Raw genomic sequence first — 21400 nt, forward strand, 5'->3', positions numbered from 1 at the left:
CATGTGCTAATTAGGCATTCATATATATCTAGACTGGAGAAATGTCTATTCAAATCCCTTGCCCATTTTTAATTGGGTTATTTGTCTTTTATTATTGAGTTGTGAGTTTTTATAGATTCTGGTACAAGTCCCTTATCAGACATACGATTTGCAAATATTTCCCCACATTCTGTAGATTGCCTACTCACTTTCTTAATGGTGTCCTTTGAAACACAAACGTTTTCAATTTTCATAAAGTCCAATTTAACTATTTTTTTCTTTTGTTGCTTGTGCTTTTGGCTTCATATCTAAGAATCCTTTGTCATATCCAAGATCGTGACTTGTCTCTAACTTTTCTTCTAAGAGTTTTATAGTTTTAGCTCATATTGAAGGTTTTGATTCATTTTTAGTTTCTATATACACTGTGAGCTAAGGGTCCAACTTTATTTTTTGCATTTGGACATTTAATTGTCCCAGCACCATAAGACTATTCTTTCCCCATTGGATGATTTTGGCTTCTTTATCACTATAAAATGTACAACTTTATCTCCTGTTCTAACATCTATTTTGATATTACTGTAAACTTTTAGTTACTATTTACATTGTATATATTTTCCACGATTTTACTTTTAATCTACCTGTATTTTTTTTTTTTTTTTTGTGATACACGGGCCTCTCACTGTTGTGGCCTCTCCCGTTGCAGAGCACAGGCTCTGGACGCGCAGGCTCAGCGGCCATGACTCACAGGCCCAGCCGCTCTGCGGCATATGGGATCTTCCCGGACCGGGGCACGAACCCATGTCCCCTGCATCGGCAGGCAGACTCTCAACCACTGCGCCACCAGGGAAGCCCAGTCTACCTGTATCTTTAAAGTGGGTTGCTTGGGGACAGCATTTAACTGTCTTGATTTTTTTATTCAAGCTGACAATCTCTGCTTCTTAATTGGAGTACTTAAATCATTTGCAGTTAATGCGATTATTGATATGGTTGTGTGTAAATCTACTATCTTGTTTTCTATTTGTCTCATCTTTTCCTTTTTTTCATTTCCTGACTTCTTTTGGACTGAGCATTTTTTATGATTCCATGCTAACTCCACAATTGATGTATTAGCTATACCTCTTTGTTTTCCTTTTATAGCTATTGTTGTAGGGCAGGAGTTGACAAATACAGTCTGTGAGCCAAATCTGGCTTGCCTCTGTCTTTGATTATTTATTTATTTATTTACTTAAGCTGTGCCGGGTCTTAGTTGCAGCATGTAGACTTCTTACTTGTGGCAAGCACTCTTAGTTGCGGCACGCATGCAGGATCTAGTTCGCCAACCAGGGATCAAACCCAGACCCCCTGCACTGGCATGGAGCCTTACCTATTGGACCACCAGAGAAGTCCCTCTTTTTTGATTCTTATATTGTACATTTTTTGCTCTCCTTTTTCTTTGAACATAAGTTTCAAAAGCTATTTTATCAACTAGCTACTGCAGCTAACAACCAGCCCCAAACTTAAAATAAGCTTCAAACAACAATCATTTCTTATTTCTCATGATTCTAAGGGTTGACTCTGTTGGCTTCTAGCCTGCGTCAGTGTGGTTGATCTCTGCAGTCTGCTAGTGGCTCAAGTGGGGCTGGACAGTATAAGAAGGACTCATTCCCATATTTGGCAGTATTGGCAGCCTGTTTGGTCTTGGGGTGGGAACAGGGCTCAGCTGGAATTACTTGTCTCAGCTCATCCTCCAATAGTCCAGGCTTCTTCACATGATAGTCTCAGAATTCTAGAGCAGTAAGACAGGGCAAGATCCAATGCAAAACCAGTTTTGTTTTGTTTTTTATTTTATTTATTTGGCTGCATCGGGTCTTAGTTGAGGTGCACAGGCTCTTTGTTGTGGTGTGTGGGCTCCTCTCTAGTTGTGGTGCACAGGCTTAATTGCCCTATGGCATGTGGGATCTTAGTTCCCCGACCAGGGTCCAAATCCGCATCCCCTAATTTGGAAGGTGGTTCTTAAACACTGGACTACCAGGGAAGTCCCACACAACCAGTTTTTAATCCTCTGTTTTTCTAATATTTGCTAGATATAGACTCCACCTCTCAACGGAAAAGTAGCAAGGTCACAATACAAAGGGTGAGTGCACAGGCATGGGAAGAATTATGGTGGTTATTTCCACAGTCAACCTACCAAGTTACCTTACCAAAAGCACTGCAATTAAGTTAAAAGACAAACGACAAACTTGGAAAATATTTACAATTCAAATATAGCTAACACATCAGGAGCTGTCTTAAACTGTTAAGAAAAAGATCAAACCACCATACCTAAATGGCTAAAGGAAATGGACAGTCTCCAAAAAAGGAAATACAAATGTCTTTAGCCATATATTTGTGGAAAAGGAGAAGAGGGAAATTTTTAAGGTCAATTAGATAATCTTTAAAAAACTAATTGCTTCTTGATTCCCTGGTACAAAAAGCTACATAGTGAAAAATCTCTCTTCTTCTCTACACTACGTCATGGTTTGATTTTATTTATGAAAGATTTTGCCATACAGGAAGTTTTGGTATTTCAAATTTTTCAAACATTTCAATCGTTTTTTTATGGCTCCTGGATTTGTCATAAGTTTCTGACTCTGTGATTATTTAAAAATCAAAACATTAAAACTCCTCCATGATTTCTTTTACTAACTTTCTAAAAAAATATTTAAATCTTTGATCCCTTGAAATTACCCTGATACAAGGGGTGAAGTACAGATCTAGCACCATGTGTTGAATTACCTATCTCTCTACTACTGATTTAAAAGGTCATCTTTTTCATAAACCAAATTCCTGCATATATGAACATTTGGAGGTAGTCAGGTAAGCTGATCGGGGGTGTGGGAGAAACATAACTGAAGCTGCAGAACCTTTCCCTTTCACTTAGCTGACCTAGTGAGCGACTGCAGGACAACAGTCACAGTTCACCTAAGAGAACTATTGAAGGACATTTAACCACCAACAGCATAGAAAACCAATGTTTTTTCATATGAAAACTGTATTTGAGCATAAAAATTTAATACACAATCAGAAACCACTATTCTATCAATAATGACATTATTATCTCATCTAAGAACACAGAAATTAAGGTGTAAGGAATGCCATGAGGAAATAATTCTTTAAAGTCCTATTCAGTTTACTTTGTTAAGATGAAATTTATTTGGCTCTGGTCACAGTTCCATCATGTTTACTTTCTTTGTAAGTTCAGCTTCAACAGTATCCTAAAGGAAGAAAGAAACAGCATAAATATTATAAATAAAGACATAAAGAAGGTGCTCTAACTTCTAATGTTATTTAAAATACGGGAAGCAAAAAGGAAAAACATTGAAACAGAAATTTTTTAAAATACCATTACAAAATATTAAATATTCTTTGAGATATTCCCCTTGCTTTTATATCTCCCCACTTCCCACACCCCAAAAGTTTTCAGACTCCTGATGCTATTAAACATTAAAAGGTGGGGGGGAACCTTTAGAGAGGTGAATGACTGCAGTGATACTTGAATAGATTTTTCTGACTTTTACTCCTTAAACAACATACTTCTGCAATGTCTGTCACATCACTCTTTTCCAATCTCATTGCCACTGTTCTCATTACTTCTCATCTGGCCTAAACAGGCCAACTAGTTTCTGCAATTTTCTTTTTCCCTCCTCCAATCCACCCTATACACTGATTCCAGAAAAATCTTCTTAAACAACTGGCCTGATCAAAAAGCATAACCTTTATCACATTTTCTTTAGCTTAAAAAACAAGGTAACACAGAACAACTTTCAGTGGTCCCCTACAGCCTCCAAGAACAACCTTCTTTATATTTAAGGTCCTTCATCTCATAAACCAATTGACCTTCTTCAGCCCTATCTTCCACTGCATACTCCTAAGCAGCTGGACTGCTTCACTTGCTGAAGCTTGAAAAAGTCCTCCATTTTTCAGCTTTTATGCTTTTGTTAATTCCTTCTGCCTAGAATATTCTATGTCTCTCAACCCTCCTTTTCCATCCAGGAAAATCTATACAAAATTTTAAAAGACCACTATGTATTTTTTATGAAAAAAAAGATACGTATATGCCATAAAAGTATTAAAAGATGCATGGTAATGATACACAGCAAGTCTGGGACTGTGGCTCACCTCTGAGTAGAAAGGAAAGAAGGAGGCGAATGGGAGCTTTAGCTATGTCAGCATTTATTTTTTAAAAATCGGAAGGAAAAAATGGAACTACTTACTAATTCTCGCTTTGCTTCTTCAATTTTCACCTGAGCAAGAGATGGATTCTTTTAAAGGAAAATAAAATAAGGAAGGTTATGTTGCCTCAGCTAGGATGCAAGGGGAAAAAGAATGTAACAATCCTTTTCAAAAGGCAAAAAATGTTGTAGAAAGTATATCCAATGTACATACAATACAAAAATTCAGCACAGACTTTATTTATTTATTTTTAAAATATTTATTTGGCTGCACCGGGTCTTAGTTGTGGCATGTGGGATCTTTAGTTGCAGAATGTGAACTCTTAGTTGAGGCTTGTGGGATCTAGTTCTCTGACCAGGGATCGAACCCGGGCCCCCTGCATTGGGAGCATGGAGTCTTAGCCACTGGACCACCAGGGAAGTCCCTCAGCATAGATTTTAAATCCTTAAACATGGACCCAGTATTTTCATGATCATTTAGTGCCCTTGGGGAAAGGTGGAAAAGAGGAACATTTTTGTTTGTTTGTTTCATAAAAATAATTACCGGCATTAAATCTAAATAGGACTCCAATTTTTTCTTCAAAGGTATAGTCTGTCGTTTTAGTTCTGCCAATTTCTGGGGGTGAAAAAAACACAGAGTAATAGAGATATTCACAATACAACTAAATACTGTCTATTTCTGAAATAAAACATGACAAAGCATTAACATTAGGATAGTTTACATAATGTATCAAATAAAGAGTTTCAAAGATAAATGGATAACAAATGGAAACAATCCTTAGAAGATGCTAAAACAGGAAAGTTATACTCCCATTTATTAAGAATAAGATTTAAGTATGCTGCCTAGGAATACAAAACAATGTAATTAAAGGAATCAGAACATCAGGGAATAATTAAGAGTCTCAAATACATACTTGTGAATTGCCAATTTTAAATTCCAAAAATCAAACTACAAAAAAATCTTAAGAAAAAAAAGTAAAACAAAACCTTTCATTTCTCCCTCTTCCCATGAAAGATAAAACCCTTATACAATCTGAAACCCCAGAATTGCATTCTACAGGAGTATGGGACCTGTGTTTTACTGAATGAGAATAAAGAGGAGGACCTAGGTGGTTAGCACATAGTCCCTCGATACATTCATTCAATAAATAAATCAATAACATATAACTGACTCCAGCAAAGAGTTTCTAGCATATAGTAATAAATAAAGGAAACCCAACAAATGGAAGAACATATATAGATAAACAAGTAATAAAGATATAAATACTGGTGAACATAAAGTACAGCGGTAAAGGAAAATAAATCAGGTCAATAGTGAATAAAGCTCTATAAAAAGAAACAAATGGAAAAGTAGATTGTGCACTAACGTTTTAAAGAAAGTTAAATTGGGTTAAAGTAAGCGTACCTCTGAAAGTGCTACCAGTGACTGATGAGACAGGGAAGCATCCATTCCTCTGGCTGAAAGTTGCTCCTACAATTACAAAAACAGGGAGTTCAGTTTAAAAAATTATTTTGCAAGTGACCCTCATGAAATATTTTCAATATATAACACAGTAAAGAGAAGCTATAAATCATAGATGAAGGACTACACCTGCTCCTAAGCACTTTTATGTTGCATGCGAGTCATTTCAGACAGAGATTTGTGACAAGATGGGGGCAGTGCTTAAGAGCCTGAGCTTCCCGGCCCAGCAGCCTGCATTTGAATTGGGATCTGCTGTTAAGTAGCTGTGTAACCTTGGGCAAGTTACCCGCCTTCAACGCAGTTCCCTGGTCGTAAAAAGGGAATAACAATACAGCCTATTTCTGAGGATGAAAGTTGAAAATAAGTCTGAAGCGAGCTAAATATATTCAGTCCTTCATACAAACCTCTGCAGCTCTAATTCCAGACCTGAACTCCTCTGACTTGGCTTTTAGGAAGTCCATGTTCTGAAGACGATTGTCAACTTTGGTCCTTTCCATAGACAGATGCAACTCTGCCTTCTTGAGATCCCTTTAAAAAATGAAGTTGAAAACATTTTCTTCTCAGTGAAATTATTATAAAAAGGAAGCTCTACCACTTTTTCGATTCAACTCTGGATTAGTCAAGAGTATCAAGAGGAGATAACACACTTGCTGGATTTTCTACCATAAATTTTATATCCCAGACTGGCTACCAAGCACCCTTCTAGGTCATCTTTCCCTCCATGTTGCCATCTGGGATTTTCCTCAAGGAATACTAAATAATTTTAAGATTAATTTATGCCAATTATTCTTGGAGAAAGTAGATCTGCTGCTCAAAAAAGTGACTTAACAGATCCTAAAGTCAATTTGAATTATGGAGGTCCCAAAGGCCTCTCTCCTAAATGTGACATGACACAGTGCTTTGCATATACATAGTCAATATTTGTTGGATAAATTTACACACCAGTAAATTACTTGTGCATACACATACTCCTGATCCCCTGCATCTAATCTCTGGGGCTACAGGGACCTAAAGAAGGTCCAAAGCATCAAGAGGGATACCACAGCTCTAGTAAGAAAGGGCAACAAAATATAACATGACTTTAAGTTGCACCATAGTTTATAAGTAAAAAAAAAAAATTCACATACATTTTGAAAATTATAAACAGGTTATTTGTAAAACAGAGAGAAAAAAGAAACTGTATAAAGTAAAAGGTAAAAATATGTACTCAACCACCCCTACCTTCACCCAAGTCATTTTCTACTTAAAAAAAATTTTATCTTCCCATTTCCTAATGTGTTGTTTTAAATCATATCTATGGCCCCAACTAATGTCCTGTTACTGCCTTTATAATAAAAATTGTCACCACTTCCAACTCAATTACTTACTCTTGTAGACATTTTTCTAATACTAAAGTTGCAGTTAGATTTTTCTCAAGTTTTGCCAATTCAAGCTTGATTTCTTCGTTTTTGGATTTGGTGCAAAAAAGATCAGACGTCAAATCATTCACTGCAGGGATAAAACTAAAAGAAGAATCTAGTCACGTAAATGGACATTAAGGACAATAATTACAATTATTCCTCATTTCTAAAACTGATTTTACTTCTATGTGGATTCTTCTTTAACCATGCTGTTTCATACCTCTCTATTATTTTACATGCTGTTCTCACTGTCTGGAATAACCTTCTTCAGCTGGCAAATTTCCATTTGTCCTTCAAAACTCAAATAAGATTTACTCCCATTCTGGAATTTACTACTCCTTCCTCTGTGCTTCCTAGCTACAGCTTGTACATTACCGTAGTATTGCAGCTGTCATACTCTGTTATAATTTTACATGTCCATCTCCATTAATTTACCATGAGCAGAGACTGTACTTGCTGGCACTCATTATTCTATTCATTTCTGCTTCCCCAGTGCCTATATGTATAGCTATACATATATATATATACACACACACACACAAACATATATATATATGCACACATACATATATATAGGGAGGGAGGAAGGGAGAGGGAGACAGGTAGTTACATAAAGAGTTATATAGATTATATGCCTAGGATATAATTAGTATTTGGTGAATTGACTTAATTGACTGCTGAATTGACTTAATTCAAGTCTAGATTTCTGCTGCCATATGGCCCACATGATCTTATATCTAAAACTCTACTATTTAAGTGTGTGTGTATATATATATATTTGTATATAGTCCAAGCTCTTATATTAGCAGTTAAGCAGAATGGCCATATAATTCTCTGATTATAAGTTGTAGCAGTAGTCCTAGCTAAGATGCAGCCAACAGTGATAGTCCTATGGACTTTTGAGTCAGACCGGGTTTGAATCCCAACCCTGCCATTTACTAGCTCAGAGAAATTATTTAACTCACCTCTCCTGAGCTTCAGTTTCCTCTTAAGGTTGTTAGAAGGATAATGTCATTATATAGGTGAAATGCCTGTCACAAAGAACTGAAGGTCTTTAACCTACTCTATCCAATAGGGTAGGGACATAACCAAAAATCACTACTCTATGCTCAACAGATGATTTAGCCTACTGCTCTTTTTACTGTTTATAGAGAATGATGTGATACCTAATCCCTTTTCAAATATACATGAGAACCAGCCTTCACAAACCTAATCCTGAAAGAAGAAAACACTAAAATTTAACCAATACCAAGTTTATCTGAAGTAATTATACATACTCACTAGCAATGATAAGGAGTTAACTAAATTCAGTATTTCTGCATACACTGCTAATTTCCTATACAGAATTACCCTGAGAAACAAAAGCTCCTTAGGTCAAGACCTTACAGTGTATATGACTGCAGAAATTAAAATTGTCACAAGAATTACCTAGCTAGTGAGGTATCCTTTGTTTCAAGGGCCACAGCACTGTCAACCAAAGCATTCAGATACCTGGAACCAGTGCTAGAGAGATTGGCAGGGGAAAAATTCACACTCTCCAGGAGAAGGTCTTGAAGATGCTTAGCTGAAAAGATGTAAGAGTTTTATGGTGACTAAGATCTTTGTTTTGCTTTAATTTTTAACAGCTTTATTGTAATCTTTCACATAACATATAATCCACTCACCTAAAGTATTTTAGAACATTTTCATCACCCCAAAAAGAAATCCCACACTCCTCAGTCATTATTTTCCAGCTACCCAACGCATGAAGCCCTAGCAACCACTAACCTACATTCTGTCTCTATTCATTTGCCTAATTTGGACATTTCATATAAATGTTATCATATAATATGTGATCCTGTGACTGGTTTCTCTCACTTAGCATAACGGCTTCAAGGTTCATCTGTTCTGTATCAGGTATCAGTCAGTACTTCATCCTTTTTTATGGAAGAATAATATTCCATTGTATAGATTTACCATATTTTATTTATCCATTCATCCATTGATGAACATTTGGATTGCTCCCACATTTTGGCTATTATGAATAATGCTGCTATAAACACTCACGTATGGGTTTTTACATAAACATATGTTTCCATTTCTCTTGGGTATATAACTAGGAGTGGAACTGCTGGTCATATGGTAACTCTATGTTTAACTATTTGAAGAACTGCTAGACTGTTTTCCAAAGCTACTGATTTTTACATTCCTGTCAGAAATGTATGAAGGTTCCAATTTCTCCACAGTGTCATCTTCACCAACAGCTGTATTATTTTTTTTTTTTGCACAGTGATCATTCATAGAACTGAATAATGATCGGTAAAATGATAATCCAAGACCTTGTCTTTTTGATTATAGCCATCCTTGTAGGTGTGAAGTGGAATGTGGTTTTGATTTGCATTTCCCTGATGGCTAATGATGCTGTGCTTGCTGGCCATTTGTATATCTTCTTGGGAGAAATGTATATTCATATCCTTTAACCTTTCTTTTTGGCCGCAGCTTATGGGATCCTAGTTCCTTGACCAGGGATAGAACCTGGGCCCCTGCAGTGGAAGCGTGGGGTCCTAACCACTGGACTGCCAGGGAATTCCCTCCCTTATCCATTTTTAACTGGGTTGTCTCTTTATTATTCAGTTGTAAGAATTCTTCATTTATTGTAGATATAAGTCCCTTATCAGATATACAATTTGCAAATATTTTCTCCCACTCTGTGGGCTGTCTTTTCATCTACTTGATGGTATCCTTTGAGGACAAAAGTTTTTAATTCCGATGATGTCCAATTTACCTACTTTTCTTTTGTTGCTTGTGTTTTTGGTATCATAGCTAAGAAACCATTGCCAAATCCAAAGTTATGAAGATATACACATACGCTGTCTTCTGAGTTTTAGATTCAGCTCTTACTTTTAGGTTTTTCATTCATTTTGAGTTAATTCTTATATATGTTATGAGGCAGGGTCCAATTTCATTCTTGTACATGTGGATATCCACCTATCCCAGCACTGTTCACTGAAAAGGCTATTCTTTCCTCCATTAAATTGTCTTGTCATCTTTGCCAAAAATCAATCCACCAGGAGTCTGACTTCCAACATAACAGTGTGAGGAGCTCTGCTCACCTACACTCCAGTGAAACTGGTGAAAATTGTAAAAAAAAAACCAAAAAGCAAAACAAAGATATACCCCCCAAAACAAAACACAACCATTTAAAGCTTCTGGAAATGCTCCTAAGGACAAACAGCAAATGAAGAAACATCTGTTCAAGAAAATCTATTAAAATTCAGTGAGGGGGCTTCCCTGGTGGCATAGTGGTTAAGAATCTGCCTGCAAATGCAGGGGACACGGGTTCGAGCCCTGGTCCGGGAAGATCCCACATGTCACGGAGCAACTAAGCTCGTGTGCCACAACTACTGAGCCTGCACTCTAGAGCCTGCGAGCCACAGCTACTGAGCCCATGTGCCACAACTACTGAAGCCTGCACGCGTAGTGCCCATGCTCCACAACAAGAGAAGCCACCGCAATAAGAAGCCCGTGCATTGCAACGAAGACTAGCCCCTGCTCACCGCAACTAGAGAAAGCCCGTGTGCAGCAACAAAGAGCCAACACAGCCAAAAATAAATAAATTTATTTAAAAAAAAAAGACAAGGAGAAAATCTTGAAAACAGCAAAAGAAAAATGACATATACTAGGAAACCTCAGTAAGATTAACAGTCAACTTCTTGACAGAAACAACGGAGACCAAACGGCAACAGGATAACATATTCAAAGTGCTCAAAGAGCAAACTGTCAAGCAAGAATCCTACACGTAGCAAAGCTTTCTTTCAAAAATAAATGCAAAATGAAGACTCCCAGATAGACAAAACTGAGAGAATTTCATTGTCACCAGACCTTAAAGGTAAATGCAGAATTATAAAGAGCATAAATGCATTTTTTCTTCATTTTTCTCTTAACTGACTTAAAAAGCAATTGGATAAAATAATATTTATATAAGGTATTGTTGGGTTATAGAAATGTATCAGCACAAAGGATGTGGTGGTAGTAAAGGTGTAAAGGGCTAAGGAAATGACTACAGATGGTTAAGTAATAATATAACAGTACACTGTTGAGTCCATAATATTATTAGATGTAATATGTGTAACAATAATACCACAAAAGCGGGGAAAAGAGGAACAGAGCTACATAGGAGCAACATTTCTCTATCTCACTGGAATTAAGCTAGTACAAATATGAAGCTGAGCTGGTAAGATTTATTTGCAAACCTCAGAGCAACACTAAAAAGAACTGAAAAAAAAGAAGTAAAAAATCACTTTAGAAATTTAAATGTTACGTTAGAAAATATTTACTTAATGCAAAAGAAAGCGATAAGGGAAAAATAGCGAAACAAAAAAAGATGTAATATATAGAAAATGAAAAGTAAATTGGCAGATATAAATACAACTATATCAATAATAACATTAAATGGGAATGCATTAAACAATCCAACCCAAAGGCAGAGATTACAAGACTGAAAAAAACAACAGGATCCCACTACATGCTGTCTATAGGAGACACACTTCACATTCAGAGATACAAATTCAGGCATAACTCAGAGATACTGGGGTTCCAGAACACTGCAATAAAGCAAATATTGCCATAAAGAGAGTCATGTGAATTTTTTGGTTTCCCAGGACATATAAAAGTTATGTTTATATTATACTGTAGTCTATTAAGTGTGCAATAGCATTATGCCTAAAAAACAATGTACATATCTTAATTTAAAAATACCTTATTGCTAAAAAATGATAACCACATCTGAGTCTTCAGTAAGTTATAATCTTTTTGCTGGTGGAGGGTCTTGCCTCGATGTTGATGGCTGCTGACTGATCAAGGTGATGGTTGCTGAAGGCTGGGCAATTCTGTGGCAATTTCTTAAAATAGGACAACAGAGTTCGCCACATTGATTTGACTTTTCCTTTCACAGATGATTTCCCTGTAGCATGCAATGCTGTTTGACAGCATTCTACCCAAGAACTTCTTTCAAAACTGGACTCAATCCTCTGAAACCCTGCCACTGCTTTAATCAAGTAAGTTATGTAATATACTAAATCTTTTGTTGTCACTTCAACGATCATCACAGCATCTTTACCAGAGTAGATTCCTTCTCAAGAAACCACTTTCTTCGCTCATCCATCAGAAGCAACTCCTCATCCATGAAAGTCTTATCATGAGATGGCAGCAATTCAGTCACATCTTTAGGCTGCACTTCTAAGTCTAGTTCTCTTGCTATTGCCACTACACCTGCAGTTACTTCCTCCACTGGAGTCTTGAACCCCTCAAAGTCATCCATGAGGGCTGGAATCAACTTCTTCCAAACTCCTGCTAATGCTGATATTTTCACCTCTTCTCACGAATCACGAATGTTTTCAGTGGCATCTAGAATGGTGAATTCTTTCCAGAGGTTTTCAATTTACTTTGCCCAGATCCATTAGAGGAATCACTATCTATGCCAGCTATAGCCTTATGAAATGTATTTATTAAAGAATGACTTGAAAGTGGAAATGACTCACTGGAGTAGCACTTTTAATATCCTTCAAGAACTTTTCTTTTGCATTCACAACTTGGCTAACTGTCTGGCATAAGAGCCCTAGCTTTCAGCCTGTCTTGGTTTCCAACATGCCTTCCTCACTAAGCTTCATCATTTCTAGCTTTTGATTTAAAGTGAGAGGCATGTGACTTCCTTTCACCTGAACACTTAGAGGCCACTGTAGGGTTATTAATAGGACTATTTTCAATTTGTTATGTTTCAGGGAATATGGAGGCCCAAGGAGAGGGAGAGAGAAATGGAAAAGTCTGAAATATTGTGAGAATTACCAAAATGTAAGAGATACGAAGTGAGCAAATGCTATTGGAAAAATGATAGATTTGCTCAACACAGGGTTGCCACAAAACTTCAATTTGTAAAAAAAGACCCCTCAATATCTGTGAAGTGCAATAGAGCAACGTGCAATGAAAATAAAGGATGGAAAAAGATATATAATGCGAACAGCAACCACAAGAAAGCTGAAGTGGCTATACTAATATCAGATAAAATAGACTTTTTAACAAAAAATGTTACTAGAGATAAACAGGGACATTTTATAATGATAATACCGTCATATAATACAAAGTATTCCCCCATTACAACGGAATGAAATTAGAAATTAGAAAGAAATTTGGGAAACTCATAAATATGTGGAATTAAACAACATACTCCCAATAACCAATGCGTCAAAAAGAAATCAAATCCTTTGAGGTGAATGAAAATGAAGACATAACATACCAAAACTTAGGGGATGCACCTAAACCAGTGCTTAGAGGGAAATTTATACTTGTAAATTCCTAGGTTAAAAAAGAAGAAAGATCTCAAATCAATAGCCTAAGCTTAAAACATTTAAAAAAGAAGAGCAGACTAAACCTAAAGCAAGCCAAATGAAAGAAATAATAAAGAACAGAGTGAAAGTTAATAAAATAGATTGAAAAAGAAGAAAAAAATCATTAAAACCAAAGGCTAGTTCTTTGAAAAGCTCAACATACTTGAAAAACCTTCACCTAGATTTAAAAACAAAAATTTTTTTTGTATTGGAATATAGTTGATTAACAATGTTGTGTTAGTTTCAGATGTACAGCAAAGTCATTCAGTTATACATGTAGAGTACCTATTCTTTTTCAAATTCTTTTCCCACTTAGGTTATTATAGAATATTGAGCAGAGGGACTTTCCTGATGGCACAGTGGTTAAGACTCCATGCTCCCAATGAGGGGGCCTGGGTTCGATCCCTGACTGGGGAACTAGATCCTACATGCATGCTGCAACTAAGAGTTTGCATGCCACAACTAAGGAGCCGGCAAGTCGCAACTAAGGAGCCCACAAGCCGCAACTAAGGAGCCTGCCTGCTGCAACTAAGACTCAACATGACCAAATAAATAAATAAATATTAAAAAATTAAAACAATGGCAATAAAATAAACTATAAAGCACACCACTATGAATATCAGGTGACTGTCATTTCCTTAAATATATATATATATAGAGAGAGAGAGAGAGAGCAGACTTTCCTGTGCTATAACCTTCACCTAGATTGACTAAGAAGAAAAAAGACTCAAATTACTAGCATCAGAAGACAGTACATTCCACTGATCTACCTACTTAATAAAAAGGATTATAAAGGAATACTATGAACAATTGTACCCAGAAATTTAGATAACTTAGATGAAATGGACAAATTCCAAAAAGGACACTAACTACTGAATCTAATTCAAGAACAAGTAGATAATCTAATAGACCTACAGTAAGCAAAGAGACTGAATTAGTAATCAAAATCTACCCACAAAAAAAGCTCAGGTCCAGATGGTTTTACCATTGAGTTCTATAGATTACATAAAGAATTAATACCAATTCTTCATCAACTATTCCAAAAAATAGGAAGGAGGGAATACTTCTCAACTGTTTCTGTGAGGCCAATACTTCTCAACTGTTTCTGTGAGGCCAACTGTTTCCTGACACTAAAACCAGAAAAAGACATATTAAAAGGAAAGAAAACTACAGACCACTATCTGTTATAAATATGGATGCAAAAATTCTCAACAAAATACTAGCAATTGAATCCAGCAACCTATTAAAAAATTATACACCATGAGGACGTGGATTTATCTTATGGATAAATGTTGGATTAACGTCTGAAAGCCAATTCATGTAACACATCATATCGACAGAATAAAAAACTAAAGTCATATGATCATCTCAATAGACAGAAAAAGCATCTGACAAAATCCAGCACCCTTTCATGATATGGACACTCAACAAAGTAGGAATAGAAAGAAACTTCCTCAACCGGAAAAAGGGCATCTACAAAAAAACCCACAACTCACATTGTGCTCAACAGTAAAGACTAGATGCTTTCCCTCTAAGATGAGGAACAAGATAAGGATGTCTATTCTAATAGATGTCTACATCTATTCAACATTTTATTGGAGGTTCTAGCTAGGGAAATTTCTTTTAATTTTCCTCCTCAACTGAAGAATTGGCAGTATAAAGAATGAATGTTTTCAATAGTTTCATCTGTATTTGTCACGATTAAAAAGTCTTCATACAGGGCTTCCCTGGTGGCGCAGTGGTTGAGTCTGCCTGCTGATGCAGGGGACACGGGTTTGTGCCCTGGTCCGGGAAGATCCCACATGCCGCAGAGCGGCTGGGCCCATGAGCCATGGCTGCTGAGCCTGTGCGTCCAGAGCCTGTGCTCCGCAACGGGAGAGGCCACAACAGTGAGAGGCCCGCGTAACGAAAAAAAAAAAAAGCCTTCATACAAAACTTTTACATCCTTTCCCAATTCCTGAAAATATTTCCAAAATGTTCCAATCTTACGTGCTGCAAAGAACTGTACTGTGCAGAAATAAAAACTAAATCAAAGAAATGATCTTTTGCTCAAAAGTCATTCAAGTCCTGGGGGCTATATAGTATCACTACTCAAAATTTAGAAGCTCTGGAAGCAGGAGTTCCTTAACAGTGTATATGAATCTATATTTGTTACAAGGTTCCATAAATTTTTTGTTCTCTGCTTGACAGCTTCGCTGTCTAAAAGGAGGAAAAACTTAGAAAAGAGGAGTAACAATTAAAGGACGTGGTGGGGGATACTTCCCTGGTGGCGCAGTGGTTAAGAATCCGCCTGCCAATGCAGGGGACACGGGTTCAATCCCTGGTCCAGGAAGGTCCCACATGCCTCAGAGCAACTAAGCCTGTGCGCCGCAACTACTGAGCCTGTGCTCCGTGAGCCACAACTACTGAAGCCTTCATGCCACAACTACTGAAGCCCATGTGCCTAGAGGCCGTGCTCCTCAACAAGAGAAGCCACCGCAATGAGAGGCCCACACACTGCAATGAAGAGTAGCCCCCGCTCGCCACAACTAGAGAAAGCCAGCACTCAGCAACAAAGACCCAACGCAGCCAAAAATAAAAAATTTTTTTTTAAATAATAAAAATAATCTTAATATCTTAAAAAAAATGAAAAAATAAAGTACATGGGGGGGTTGGACTTTCTTGGTGGCACAGTGGTTAAGAATCCTCCCACCAATGCAGGGGACACAGGTTTGAGCCCTGGCCCAGGAAGATCAACATACCGCGGAGCAACTAAGCCCGTGTGCCACAACTACTGAGGCTGCGCTCTAGAGCCCGCCAGCCACAACTACTGAGCCTGCGCTCGGAGCCGTTTGTTGCTCCGCAATAAGAGAAGCCACAGCAATGAGAAGCCCACACACTGCAACGAAGAATAGCCACCGCTCGACGCAACTAGAGAAAGCCTACCCGCAGCAACGAAGACCCAACGCAGCAAAAAATAAATAAATAAATAAATAAATAAAGTACATGGGGACTTCTCTAGTGGTCCAGTGGGTAAGAATCTGCGCTCCCAATGCAGGGGGCCCAGGTTCAATCCCTGGTCAAGGAACTAGATCCCACATGCGTGCGACAACTAAGAGTATGTCGCAACTAAGAAGTCCGCATTCCGCAACTAAGAGCCCACATGCCACAACTAAGACCCATCGCAACCTAAATAAATAAATATTTTAAGAAAAAAATAAAGTACATGAAGTGTAGAGTTAAGATATCAATGGTGGCAGGGCTCTTCTGGATACTTTAGTACAGAAAATTGTGTCAAAATTTTGTATGTATTACTAGAAACATTTGCTACTTAATATATGCCACCCTAAAAAGTACTCAAGGAAAAAAAAAGTACTCAAGGACAGCCATGAATAATCTTACTTTTAAAATCATTCGAATTTTCATTACATAATAGTATAGACAAAAAGAAAGCTCTTGCAAAATAAGATTTTTCTGGACTCAAAGCCCCTTTCTCCATACTTTATTTTAATAACTACTAAAATAAAATCATTTAAAATTTAAACAAGTTTAAAGGCATACGGGAGAGTATGACTACAAAGGAGCATCACAGGGGAGGTGTTTGGGGGTGACAGAACTGTCCTGCATCTTAGCCGTGGGGGTGGGTCTCAGAATCCATGTGTGTTAAAACAGTACACCAAACAAAAAGTCACTTTACTGCATATTAATGTTTTAAAAGAAAACTGGAAAAAAGCACATATGCAATAGATTTACAATATAAATTGCTCTACATTCAAAACAACATATGTAACATATGCCATACACCTGCTTAAGTGTAGGCAAACGTAGATCTCACTTCTTTCCTCTTTTGTATATTCCCAATCTTTATTTTTGTGGTTTGTGTTATAAAGACAATGGATGTGTTGAATACACTTTTCTAAACTACATATGCACAGCAGAAAATTCTTATGCAGTCCCATGAATACATGGCAACAGAGTGATTTGTTCAAGTCACAGTTCATGGCTGCCACCTCAGGTGTCATGATGGCTCATTATAACTAAAGCATGGAGACTGGAAAGAGACCAAAAGATATGTAAGTGAAAAACCACAGGTATCGTATATGTCAGGCTAATAAGTTTAGACTGTTATCTTTTAGGGGTTACTGTTTCACCATCAGAGTATCAATAAAATATATACTATAATGAAATTTATGATAGTTACTATAACAACACAGTGTAAGACAAATCTGGGTAAAATAAAGAAGCAAAACTGGCAAGTAGTCTACACTAAATCAATCTTGTATACTTCAGTGTTAAACAATTTGGTTACCTCTAGTTATTATCTCATTCAACACTCTGGAATTAATCTCACCTTCTGATTCATATTCCCTTGCTTTTTGTTTCAAGTCCTCTATTACCAGGTAGACATCCCTGTCCCGGACCCTGTTGCGTTCTGAAAGGTGATGCAAAATCTGCGTTGTCCGCGGATTCACCTCATATTGTGGAATGGGATGATCTCCAAATATTTTTTTCAACCAGGCAGCAACCTAACCATTACAAGGGATACAAATTTTGTAAGCCTTGTTTTTTGCAATAGCACGAAGAAAATATGGTCAAGAAGTGATGAGTAGCAAAGGAAATGCTTTCCATGAATATTCTGGCATCCCACTTACTTCACATCCTAATTTGTCTTTAGGGAGAGAGATATCAGATGTCAGGAAATAAAAAGTGAGCAAGCACAATAGATAAAACTACCAGAAAACAATCTATCCTTTCCCAAAGCTACGAAAGCAGTATAGGCTAATATTTTACATCACTCGAATAACTTTAAAGCTCAATATGCAGGTGCGAAGGCATTATTACAGTTGCAAAGTCTGAAAAAAGGGTTGTCCTCAACACACCACAAGACTCGCAATGCCAGGAAACTCCTAGAGCTGGGATGCGAGACACTGAAGCAGGTCTGGTGTGAAAATTCTGGTAGGAAGCAGCAGTGAACGGCTAGGCTTGGCTGGAAGTTGACTTTGGGTTCAGAAGTCCCCCTCCAGTCTCCAGGGGTAGGTTTCGTACCAGGGGGCTCTCCTCAACCCCTCTCCAAGCCCGAATCCTGGCAGGGAAGGCCGGGAAGGAAGGGAAACTCCCTTTCCAAGGATGGGGGTGGGGGGCGATGGTCTAAGGAGGGTGGGTCGGGGAGGCTCACAGATCTTGAAGGCGGGGCTAGATATGGACCAGCAGAGGAACAAAGTAAAACTGGCGTGCCCAGGAGATCCGCCGGCAGGGTGGGTGTATCAAAGACGCGGTTTCCGGGATGCCGCAAAGCCCCGCTCCCACCCCATCACCTGCGCCTCTTTCTCCTCCAGCGCTTCCATAGCCGCCACTCCCGCCACTTCTCGAGCAGCTTCTCGCGGGACAAGCGCCCCGCTTGCTCTGACGACCCCGCCCGCACTCCGTTGGGCACGCCCCCTTTGGGGCCCTGGATTTCTGGGAGTTGTAGTTTTTACTAGGACTCCAGGCGCTGAGCCCTTGGACTAGAAGGCTTCAGCACTGCAAGGCTCTCCTGCGTTACCACCTCGCAGCTCTCTGCGCTCTCCATGGTATCACCTCCAGGACGAGAACTAAAGCTGCCTAGAGCCAGGCTGTTTTTTCTTTCTAAATGTGCTGGAGACTGTTTTTTGTTTTTTTTTTTTTTTGCGGTACGTGGGCCTCTCACTGTTGTGGCCCCTCCCGTCGCGGAGCACAGGCTCAGTGGCCTGGCTCACGGGCCCAGCCGCTCCGCAGCATGTGGGATCCTCCCAGACCGGGGCACGAACCCGCGTCCCCTGCATCGGCAGGCAGACTCTCAACCACTGTGCCACCAGGGAAGCCCTGGAGACTGTTTTAAAACGGCATACAACTGCTGGCACTGGCACTGCCACTCAGTCATTCTTGCATTCATTTCTTGCGTTTCCTAAAGTTCTCTCCTTCCATCACTCTGTAGTTAATGCCATGAGAGGTTCTTTATATTTCTACGGGAATGTATAGTTTTCTGTGTTTTCCTATTTTTGTTTCATTCTCACAGGAATCCTGTAAAATAGATGGACACACATTATTTTACCTATTTTCACATTAAAACCACACACTCGGAGTATATGACTTGACCAAGATGAGGTGGTAGAGCTGGAATCTGACCACAGTGTTCTGACTCCTATTGGGTGTTTCAGTCTCCTCAGGTTATACCATGCTGCTGTCCACAACCTCCTGTAGTATACTGTTACATTAGGAAACGTAGACCATGTACTTAACTTTCTGCGATATGTGGTTTAACATCAAATTGTGGATAACTTAGCACCAAATATCTTTTTCCTAAGTCATATGCCTATTTTAAATGATTAAACGTTTCAACGAAATTCAACTAACTAGCCAGCACCATACTGTATGGCTTTCTTATTCTTTTTTGTTTGTTTGTTTTGGTTAAATATGTATCTGCTCATTAACTAAATTCCAGATAAGTGGTGGGGAAAGTTATCTTTTTGCCCTTTGTCCACTTTCATCACTACAAGTTTTACAAAATATTCCTGAACTTTGTTTTTACAAACCAAAATTTTACCTGTTCCTACACCTAATTTCCAGGAGGACTGTCATATGTATCCATGGCTCATCTTGAAAAGAAAGTAGAATATTAGAGAAAGGGAGTGATAACCATATAGTATTTGCAAGCTGTTTTAGGAGATGACTGTTATAACCCATATTCATATGCCCCACCCAAATTAAGGTTTTGTGTAAACCAGGATTTGGTGGATGAAGCTGAAAGATCCTTCTTAGTACAGCTGCAAGTGAAGGCAACGTTAATAGTCTCCACTATCACAAAATACCCAACATCCCCCCACCCCCGCCAAATTCTCTACATATCACAAAAATCTCAATATCACCAAAAAATCTGTAGGAGGAACAAAAGTCCCGCCCTGATTTCATTGGGTTGGTATAGAAAGTTATTTTCATCATTTCCCTTTTACTTCAAATGAAAAAGTGAAGTCCCTACTGTCATGAAACTAGTTGCTTGTAGAGGAAAAATTGAGCCCTAGCCCACTCTCGAATGAGACTTTTGATTCTGGACCATTCTTCTCAGGATTGGCAACCACTCTATTCGAATTTGTGCTTGTTATACTTTTTTTTAAAACCTATTTCCTTTTATTTATTTATATTAATTAATTAATTTTTGGCTGCGTTGGATCATCGTTGCTGCAGCCGGGCTTACTTTGGTTGAGGTGAGTGGGGGCTACTCTTCATTGTTGTGCGCGGGTTTCTCACTGCAGTAGTTTCTGTTGTTGCGGAGCACGGGCTCTAGGCACGTGGGCTTCAGTATTTGCAGCACGCCGGCTCAGTAGTTGTGGCTTGTGGGCTCTACAGCGCAGGCTCGGTAGTCATGGTGCAGGGGCTTAGTTGCTCCGTGGCATGTGGGATCTTCCCAGACCAGGGCTGGAATCCATGTCTCCTGCATTGGCAAGCAGATTCTTAACCACTGCGCCACCAGGGAGGTCCCCATGCTCGTTATACTTTTTTTTTTTTTAAACAATTTGCTCTAATTCGCAAACAGGATTCTTTTAGATCGAATCTAAAAGAACTGCGATTCTCCAATTTGAGTGCTTATCAGATCATCTAGAATGGTGTGGATGCTTTTCAAAGATTCAGATTGCCGCCAGTTTTTGACTCAGACGGTCTGGAGTGTTAGCCAGCGATCTGCGGATTAATCCGCGTTAATTCTCCCAGCAGGAAACGCTCTGCTGCCAAACCGCCCAGTTGAAATTACTGTTTACTGCACCTACATCACCAAGGTTTAATAGCTGTAGCTTCGGACCCGCCACAATCAACCCCCCTGACGGTCAAGCTAGCCGCGCCCCAGGACGGGGTGACGCCAGCATCATTTCCCTGCCGGGATGCGGTCTGGTAACTGCTTCTTGGCCGGTTCCGCTACCCATGTGGTCGCCCAGGGCAACCATAAGGTCGACGCGAAAGATCAAAGTAAATGGATAACCAATGCCTGGGCTGAGGGTGGCAAAGGTCTAATTAATCATT

The 21400-nt window shown here is 38.7% G+C and overlaps 1 protein-coding gene across 1 annotated transcript; it reads right to left on the reverse strand.

Annotated features, from left to right (window-relative positions):
• Positions 1 to 3032: 3032 nt before the first annotated feature.
• On the reverse strand, positions 3033 to 18737 carry HAUS1 (HAUS augmin like complex subunit 1). The gene is made up of 9 exons (XM_082853329.1): positions 18688 to 18737; positions 17724 to 17898; positions 8460 to 8595; positions 6999 to 7133; positions 6036 to 6159; positions 5575 to 5640; positions 4714 to 4785; positions 4212 to 4259; positions 3033 to 3212 (listed from the first exon to the last, which is right to left on the reverse strand). Exons 1-9 carry the CDS (start codon positions 18715 to 18717, stop codon positions 3162 to 3164), a joined length of 837 nt encoding a protein of 278 aa, XP_082709455.1. The 5' UTR covers positions 18718 to 18737; the 3' UTR covers positions 3033 to 3161.
• Between the last annotated feature and the right edge of the window lie 2663 nt (positions 18738 to 21400).

The sequence above is a fragment of the Leucopleurus acutus genome (assembly GCF_964270905.1).
Source record: "Leucopleurus acutus genome assembly, chromosome: 13".
NCBI lineage: Eukaryota > Metazoa > Chordata > Mammalia > Artiodactyla > Delphinidae > Leucopleurus > Leucopleurus acutus.

Excerpts from the sequence above, each read along its gene's own strand:
- HAUS1 (XM_082853329.1), bottom strand. The coding sequence starts at position 18,717 with ATGGAAGCGCTGGAGGAGAAAGAGGCGCAG. Across the intron at positions 4,260-4,713 it reads CCTATTTAGATTTAATGCCG|AATCCATCTCTTGCTCAGGT; the intron begins GTAATTATTTTT and ends TTCCTTTAAAAG. Across the intron at positions 3,213-4,211 it reads AAGAAGCAAAGCGAGAATTA|GATACTGTTGAAGCTGAACT; the intron begins GTAAGTAGTTCC and ends TTCTTCCTTTAG.